This window comes from Mirounga leonina, unplaced genomic scaffold (assembly GCF_011800145.1).
Source record: "Mirounga leonina isolate KUSES-001 unplaced genomic scaffold, KU_Mleo_1.0 Mir_91, whole genome shotgun sequence".
Taxonomy (NCBI): domain Eukaryota; kingdom Metazoa; phylum Chordata; class Mammalia; order Carnivora; family Phocidae; genus Mirounga; species Mirounga leonina.
Window position 1 is genome coordinate 6,690,563 of NW_023270839.1, and position 8,710 is coordinate 6,699,272.

Here is an 8,710-nt window from a genome sequence, read left to right on the forward strand (position 1 = left end):
TCCCTCAGGTTATCTCCCGGCTTTCCGACGGTCACCTCATTAACATAACAGAAGACACCTCTTTCCGCTTTCCTTACAGGAAATTCCAAGGGTTTCGTAGCTCTGTTCCAGGAATGGGGTCGAATATACTTCTTATTGTAAATCACAGTATCACAGATCCCGCTCCGAGTGGAACACTTTCCCCATGGCTCCGCTCAAACCCTGGGGTTTGTTTTGTGACTTTTCCAAGTTTGAGTGCAACCCAGTCCCCCAAAGTGACAGCTCATTTGTCCGTAGTTCACCCTTACCCCTCTGGTGAGGGTTTGTTTTTCAGCAGCTGGGAGCAGAGATAAGGGTGCCCCCCGAGGAGGAGCGGTCCACACTGCTGCCCAAATAGCTTCCTGATCGCTTTCTGTTTGTTTTTCACGTCCAGACAAAAGAACGAGGACTTTGTGTTTCTTCATCTACAGAATTGACAAGAGGTCCAACCTCACAGAACTGAGGTGACTTTCAGTAAGTGCTTTGGGAACTATCAAGTGTAAAAAAGACCAGCTTTTATCATCGCTGATGACAGCGATGATGAGAACAGTGCTGGGGTGGGGGGGCAGGTCACTCAGCCATTCGGGACTCCTGCCTTTTCCAAAGTTCGCACCTTTGCTCGCAACATCCTCTCTGACTGCAATCACCTCTTCACCTCTCCCGGGTTTATGTCTGCCAAAATCCTACTCATCATAGGACTGCCAAGGGCTAACTTCAACCAAGTAGCCAAGATGCTGCCAGTAGGCCTCCTTAATAGCTGCAGGAAACCAAGAGCCCACAGAGTCCGTTTCTGGGTCAGGGCAGGTGGCCGGTGGCAGAGGGAAGTGGCTGCATCTCTGGCCAATGTCCTGGGGGAGAAGAGGAGGCTGAAATGTACTATTTGAGAATTCGTTTTAGGAAAATTAGGAAATGCAAATAAAAAAATACAAATATGACACATAAGAAGAAAATAAAAATCACCTGTAAATTCACCAGCCATAACTTTATTTATTTTTATTTTTATTTTTTTTTAATTTATTTGACAGAGAGAGACAGCGAGAGAGGGAACACAAGCAGGGGTAGTGGGAGAGGGAGAAGCAGGCTTCCAGCCGAGCAGGGAGCCCGATGCGGGGCTCGATCCCAGGACCCTGGGATCATGACCCGAGCCGAAGGCAGACGCTTAATGGACTGAGCCACCCAGGTGCCCCTCACCAGCCATAACTTTAAAGCTTTTCTATTGTCCATTTAGATATTTTTCTAAATATGTATTATATATTATAATATACAAAAATGTATACATATTATTATATTTTTCTAAATATATATATATTGATGTGGGAAACAAAGGCAAAAGAAAAATTAACTTTTCTTACGACTTACAGCCCATTGACAAGTCCTTGAAACGGGCAGAGTGACATTCCTCTAGGAACTCAGCTGCCTCAATGTTAATACTTTGCTAAGGGCAAAAGGCAATCTTAGCCAGACCCCCAGGATCCTGTAAGTCTACTTTAACATATAAAAATTCCTTTGGAAACTTCCTTTACCTCTACCCCGCCCCCCACCCCCAAGACACATCTTGGCAGTCATCCCCCAAGCATATGATCCACTGATATACATCTGAAGGGTCTCATGATTAAGGTTTTATTAGACAGTAATAAAGCAAGGTCCTGGAAACCTTGCCTCCAAAATTCCTTAGAGACCTACGCTATCCCTAACCCCCTCCCAACCTGAAAGTATATCGTGGGCCGCTCCTCCTGACCACGGTGCGGCTCTTTCTGCCCACGGGTCCTGTCGCGTGCTTTCATAAAACCACCTTTTTGCACCAAAGACATCTTAAGAATTCTTTCTCGGCCGTTGGCTTTGAACCCTAACATCTTTCCTACATCATATATTACATATAAATATATACTTTTGCTTTTTCCCCAGTAAAATTTAATGTTCAAATCAAATAACTAAATGTTTACTAACATAAATCTTCACATCTCGCCATCTGAAACACGGAGCCATCATTTTAGCAGGTCTTTGTTGTGGTAAAACATACATAAAATCGCTTTCTGTTTGTTTTTCACGTCCAGACAAAAGAACGAGGACTTTGTGTTTCTTCATCTACAGAATTGACAAGAGGTCCAACCTCACAGAACTGAGGTGCCTTTCAGTAAGTGCTTTGGGAACTATCAAGTGTAAAAAAGACCAGCTTTTGGGTGGCTGGGTGGCTCAGTCGGTTAAGCGTCTGCCTTCGGCTCAAGACATGATCTCAGGGTCCTGGGATCGAGCCCTGCATCGGGCTCCAGCCCTGCATCCGGGTCCCTGCTCGGCAGGGAGTCTGCTTCTCCCTTTCCCCTTGCTCTTCCTCCTTGTGCTGTCTCTCTCTCAAATAAATAAAATCTTTTTAAAAAAAAATACATAAAATGTACCACTTTAATAATGTTTAAGTGTACAGTTCAATGACATTAAGTATATTCACATTATCGCATAACCATCACCATCTCCAGAAACTTTCCCTCTTCATCTTTCCACTTTCCATCTTCCCAAACTAAAACTGTACTCATGAAACAGTAACTACCCGTTTCCTCCCCACCCTTACCCCTGGCAACCACCATTCTCCCTCTGTCTCTAATAATTAGAATTGAATTATTCTAGGTACCTCATGTAAGTGGAATCGTACAATATATATCTTGTCTGACTGGCTTATTTTACTTAGCATAATAGCTTCAAGGTTCATCTCCACTGTAACATATGTTAGAATCGTATTCCTTTCTAAGGCTGAATAATATCCCCGTTATATGTATATATACCATATCTGTATACCCGTTCATCCATTGATGGGCATTTGGGTTGTTCCTACCTTTTGGCCACAGTGAATAATGCTGTGATAGACATTGGTATACAAATATCTGAGTCCCTGCTTTCAGTTCCTTTGGTTATATACCCAGAAGTGGAGTTGTTGGTAGCAGGTCTTTTTATTTTTTTATCTTTATATTTATTTTTTAAAAAGATTTTATTGTTGTTTTTTTTTAAGTCATCTCTGCACCCAGTGTGGGGTTCGAACTTACAACCCTGAGAACAAGAGTCACATGCTCTCCCACACTGAACCAGCCAGGGGCCCCCACAGCAGGTCTTTTTTAAATCAATGAGCCACCCCCTCCCATTTCTGTGGGTCTGGTATGATGCTAATTGGTTTTGTGGTTGAATTTTTGAGAAAACTGCTCTTCTTTCTTGCATCTCACATGTTCTCTGATTTAAGTTTTCTTTATCTTCTTGGTTCACATCCATTAGAATTTCTTGAGGGACGAGTCTGATGGTGTTAAACTCAGTTTTCATTTATTTATTTATTTATTAAGATTTTATTTATTTATTTGAGAGGGAGAGAGTGAGAAAGAGCATGAGAGGGGAGAGGGAACTAATACGGGTACCTGGCACATTCAGGCTTTATAGAATTGTCCGCTATGATCGTAGGGGCATTTGGGGGATTGCTGGGCGTTAGCAACATAAAACATTCCTCAGCACCATCCCCTCCCCACCCCACCCCGGGCAGGTGGTGGAACCAGAAACCCTGTGGGAGAAGGCAGAGACCCCAGCTGCCGGAGTGGATCGTGGGCTCCTGGCAGATGAGGACTCCTTCTGCGGCACCCAAGTGCCCAGGGACAGTTAAGCTGGCTGTGAGCCGCGGCAGATGCTCAGGAACCCTGAGTTACAAAAGAAAAGCGCTCACTTGGGTTCTGCCTCCAGCGCCCACCGCGTCGTCAGACGCCCCTGGCTGAGCCGAGGCTTCAAGGCTTCCGTTCTGTCTCCCTCCCCGCTGGGGCGGGACCGTAGATGCACCCGCCCAAGAAGGAAGTGGTTTAGTCACCCTGGGTAGGGGAGCAAACCTAGAGGTTGATCCCTCTCACGACCCCCTGCCCTTCTCTGCCACAAACCCCGCTCCCAGAAGTCCCTCCTTCCGTGCGGACTTGCACCTTCCAGCCGGATGTCTGGCGGCAAGTTATGGTCAGTGGAGGGCGGGATACAAGCACCGTGGGCCCCCCGCCCCCCCGGGGGGGCAGGGGGCCGGGGAAGCTAGAGTTTGAACTGACCGCATGGAGTCACCAGGGTCACGGAGGTGGGGGCGGTACGGGGAGGAGCTGGAAGACCCCCTCTTTCAGGCTCCGCGGTACCCCAGCCTCCCTGGTGTCTGTCGAAGAATTGGAGAACCCAGAGTTCATCGGCGCAGGCAGGTTCGGGGTGGTGTTCCGGGCGCGACACAGGTCGTGGGATTTAGATGTGGCGGTCAAGATCTTGAAGGGGTGAGTGACCTGAGCCACGGGCCTCCCAGGGTCTGCCCAAGGAGGAGGGGCCACCGCTGGGCCTGAATGGGGAGGGGAGGGATCATCCAGGAGTCAAGGGCGCCACTCCGCTGTTTCCTGGAGCGTAGGGAGGCGATATCCAGGGAGGTGAAGGCCATGGCAAGTCTGCGCAACCAGCACCTACTGCTCCTGCTGGGGGTCACCCAGAAGCTACAGTGGGAATCCACCTGCGGGCCGGCTCTGGTGACTCAGTTCCTGGAAAATGGTTCCCTGGCAGGGCTGCTGCAGCCCGGCTGTCCTCGTCCCTGGCCTCTCCTCTGCCGCCTGCTGCAGGAGTTCGTGCTGGGGATGTGTTACCTGCATGGCCAGAACCCCGTGCTTCTGCACCGGGACATCAAGCCCTCCAACGTCCTGCTGGACTCAGACCTGCACGCCAAGGTCAGCCTATCCATAGCCCAGCCCAGCCCCTGGACGCAGAACTTGTTGCAGCCCTCTCTACTCCGTACCCTCAGCATCTCCCTCTGGACACAGGGCTGCCCGAGGGTCAAAGCCCAGCCAGGAGCTTTAGCCCCTACCCTACCAGGTGGGAGCGACCCTGACCCATATGGTCAGTTCCACAGGCCCACCCACCAGTCCGTCCAAAGACCCATGGCTGACCTAGCTCAGGAGACTCAGACCTTGACCCAGCCCCCTGAAGAGGGGACCCACACCTCCAACCCAAGGGCCCCACTGGCCCTGCCATTCCCCTAACCCTCAAAACCCCCTTTATAAGGCTGGACCTGTACCTTGTGGTGGGAGAGGGGATTCTGGAAGCTGCCTGGCCCTGTCCATCCTCTACCTTCCCCCTCTTCCTTCCCTTACAGCTGGCAGATTTTGGCCTGTCCACGTTTCAGAGAGGTTCAAGGTTAGGAGCTGGCTCTGGGGAGTCAGCCTCAGCCTACTTGGCCCCAGAACTGTTGGCTGATGTAAACAAGAACGCCTCCATGGCTAGCGATGTCTACAGGTAAGGTACCCACGCCAAATACTCATTCCACATTTCTACACCTCTCTGGGCCCTTCTAGGGGACCGTATATGGGAAAGGAATCTTTGCCAGCAGTTGGGTCAGGCCTCAGCTTTGTGTCTCCTGCAGCTTCGGGATCCTAATGTGGGCAGTGCTAGCTGGAAGAGAAGCTGAGAGTAAGACTCTGGGCAGACACTGGGATCCTTAACTCCGGGTGCCCTCCTCCTGCAAGCCTCCATCCCTTCTGTCTTCCAGCTTACCCACTCGGGCCACCCGACCTTCTCCTCACCTCCCCTTGGACTACACTCCGTTCCCCCTTCCATGATGGAACAAGTGGCCCCTCATACCCTGAATGTCTTCTCTTTGCATTCCCCCACCCCTACCCCTGTAGTGGCCCAGACATCGCTGGAGCAGGAAGCAGGGTGTGAGAGGTGGATCCGGCCCCCACTGACCAAGCTGCCCCAGCCCAGCCCTAAGACTCCTGGCTTGGAAGGACTGACGGACTTAATGCAGCACTGCTGGGGCCAGGAGCCCAAGGACAGGCCCTCCTTCCAAGGTGAACTGGCCAGTGAGCTGGCGGCCAGGGTAGGCCTGGACCTGTCAGCAGAGGGCTTCTCCCTGGGAAGATTTGGCTCACCTGTCTGCCACCCACTCTGTCTTGTCTCCAGAATGCCGACAAAACACCGAGCAAGCCCTCAGTCTGGTAACCAAGGAGATGGATGCCGCAGTCTCCACGGTGAGTGTCCAGTGCCACACCCCCAACCCAGGAGCTGGGCAAGGATGGCACAACATGGCTCCCTTGGCCACTCAATGACTCCCCACTGACCACTGTTCTTTGTGCCTTAATCTTTGTCCTCACTCTCCCCACCTCACCACTGAGTTCCCAGGTAATAGATTATGGACCAAGAGACTCCTCCCTTGGGTTTAGGCTGGCTCTCCCACCTCCATGCCCAGAAAGCTCCCCGTGTCCTTGCAGGTGAAGAAATTCCTGTGTGAAAACCGGGGCAGCAACAGGATGTCGTCTGTGCCTAAGCCAGGCCCAGGAGGGACAGAAACGGAAGGCCCTAGGGGAACCACAGGAAGCCATGACATCATAGCCACTGAGATGCTAAACAAACTAAATCTGAAGGAGTCCCCCAGCTCTGTTCCTAAAAAATGCACAAACCTTCCTGAGAGGATCAGGGCAGGGGAAGACAAAGTTCAGGCCGCCCAGATAGCAGGGATATCTTCCGATTCAACAGCCCCATCTCCCCAAACTCCAGAGACCTCACTTTTCAGAAATCAGATGCCCAGCCCCAACTTGGCTCGGACCCCAGGTCCTGGACCCAAAGGGAATCAGGTGAGACACTGGCAGGACTAGAGGATGCACTAGGACTCCCGTGAATCCTGTCCCCCTTGCCAGGGAGAACTTGGGGCTGAGGGGGATGCAGCAGGGGAACCGGTCCCAAGACGGAGAGCCCAAGAGAGCTGTGTTGTTTGCAGGGGGCTAAGAGACATGGCACCAACTGGTCTCCCAGGGCACCACGGCCCAATCCAAAACCAGGTACCTGCTCCTCACTCCTTCCTTTCTCCTACTCAGTTCTCCCAACGGCTTCTTCCTCAAGACTGTCTATAGATCCAGGTTACCTTGGGTAGCGGGAGAAAGGGCTAGGGGCCAACTACCCCAAACTTCTCATGTCATAAATGAAGAAACTGACACCCACTGGGCCTGGGGTCCTGCTGAGGGCACACAGCAAAGCCTGGATTTGCCCTGGGCCTTCTGACTTTCCCCAGAACTAACTCTGTGAACCCCTAACTTCTGCTGTTGCTCTGTTGGCTCAGAGGGGCTCCTAGAAGAAAAAACCCCAAATTTCAGGGTCTCAGACATTAGCTGCCACTCCTTCTGAGCTTCTGCAAACCCAGTTCCGAAGGGGCAGCACAACGCCCAAGGGCACATTTGACACAGTCGCAGGCTGCCCTAGAGACCCCATACTTGGCATTTGCCCAGGATGGACACAAAGTGCCGCTGCCCCTCCACCCCGCCGCTCCTCCTAATTTTGAGTCCGTTTCCCCGACTGCTTCACCGCCCCACCAATACAATTTCTCTTAAAGGGAATCCTGTTACCATACGTGACAGCCATGCGGTGCAGGTGGGAGACAACAACTACTTGGTTATACAAGAAGGAACTGCCTTGCCCACGCCAGGCCTGGCGCCTTGGGGCCAGGGTCGAGGCAGGCCGCGTGCCCCCCACAAGTAGGTTGGAAAGGAGGGCCGCAAGAACCAAGAAGCCCGGAGCCGGCTGCAGGGCTGGTATGACGCACCTTCTGAGCTACCTCTTGGATGTGAGGCAATTAGCTGAGGCTTTCTTTGACGGCCAACTGATTTGTGCACAGAGAAGTCAATAAACGTGATGGGTTTTGAAAACCAAAGCGCCACACTTGGGAGGCTAAGGCTTAGGCCAGGGGCTGGCGGTGGAGACGCGGATGGGAGCCTGCATCCTGCGTTCGGTCGGAGCTGATCCGGAGGGAGGCCCTGCCCTCTAGCCGTCGGTCGGAGCTGATCCGGAGGGAGGCCCTGCCCTCTAGCCGAGGCCGGAAGCGGGATGCTCTGGGCTGGGGGTGGGTGGCGGCGTGGCACACAAGGTCAGGGCCCAGCTGGCGGCAGGAAGGAATCCCTGAGGCCTTGGCTCCATGGGCCGCTCTAATCCTGGGCGGACCACTTCCTCTAGATCGGCTGAGACCCTACCCTATACCAAAATTCTGGGGATAGTCTCCCTTTTCCTCTGGGCCCCCCTTTTCCTCTGGGCTACGGAGACGCCGCAGTGGGGTGCTGGGGAGAGGGCTCTCCACGGGCATTGGAAGACCCCAGCACATCTCGTGCCCTGCACAATGCCCCCAGCCTCTCTGAGGCTCCAGAAATCAGCCTGATTTCTTATTCCCCTCCACCGCCTGCGCTCCCGCGCACGTTGCTGCCCAGGCGGAGCCCTTTGACCCTCAGCTGGTGTCTGCGGTGGAAAGCTTTGGCTCCACAGAGCTACACACAGACGTGCCCCCTCCCATGGAGCAGGACCCGGTGGGACAGGAACAGTTCCCAGACTCCACAGCAGCTGTATCCAGGCAGGAGGGGAGCAGAACGGGCCCACCCGCCGCCCCCTCCCCATCCGACCTAAATCCTAGCCCCGATTGGGCCTCACATCCTTCCCTACATTCTCACCAGCCTTCACTCCAGCGCTCCTTCACTCTCCTGGTGGCCAAGGGCCCACCCCATTTTGACACTTGCTGCTCAGCCTGGCCCACCCCACCCCCTCGCCTCTCCCACGGTTCGCATTCCCCTTGCTCGAGGGGGCTGGAGGAGGGAGGTAACAACAGTGTTAGAGGAGACAATGAGGGAGGGAGGAGGCCTGGGGAGTCCGCCTCGGCACGGGAAGGGGCCGGGCAGGGCAGTCCCGT

General features: G+C 53.1%; 1 protein-coding gene across 1 annotated transcript; it reads left to right on the plus strand.

The window, feature by feature from the left end:
* Positions 1–2,072: 2,072 nt before the first annotated feature.
* RIPK3 (receptor interacting serine/threonine kinase 3) lies at positions 2,073–7,685 on the plus strand. Its single transcript, XM_034994794.1, has 10 exons — positions 2,073–2,152; positions 3,533–4,280; positions 4,409–4,718; positions 5,144–5,283; positions 5,411–5,457; positions 5,673–5,837; positions 5,950–6,017; positions 6,258–6,620; positions 6,764–6,824; positions 7,373–7,685. Exons 2-10 carry the CDS (start codon positions 3,982–3,984, stop codon positions 7,516–7,518), a joined length of 1,599 nt encoding a protein of 532 aa, XP_034850685.1. The 5' UTR covers positions 2,073–2,152; positions 3,533–3,981; the 3' UTR covers positions 7,519–7,685.
* Positions 7,686–8,710: the final 1,025 nt, after the last annotated feature.

Coding starts and splice junctions, on each gene's coding strand:
- RIPK3 (XM_034994794.1), top strand. CDS start 3,982: ATGGTCAGTGGAGGGCGGGATACAAGCACCGTGGGCCCCCCGCCCCCC. Junction 4,719..5,143: donor ACTCAGACCTGCACGCCAAG/GTCAGCCTATCC, acceptor CTTCCCTTACAG/CTGGCAGATTTTGGCCTGTC. Junction 6,018..6,257: donor TGGATGCCGCAGTCTCCACG/GTGAGTGTCCAG, acceptor GTGTCCTTGCAG/GTGAAGAAATTCCTGTGTGA.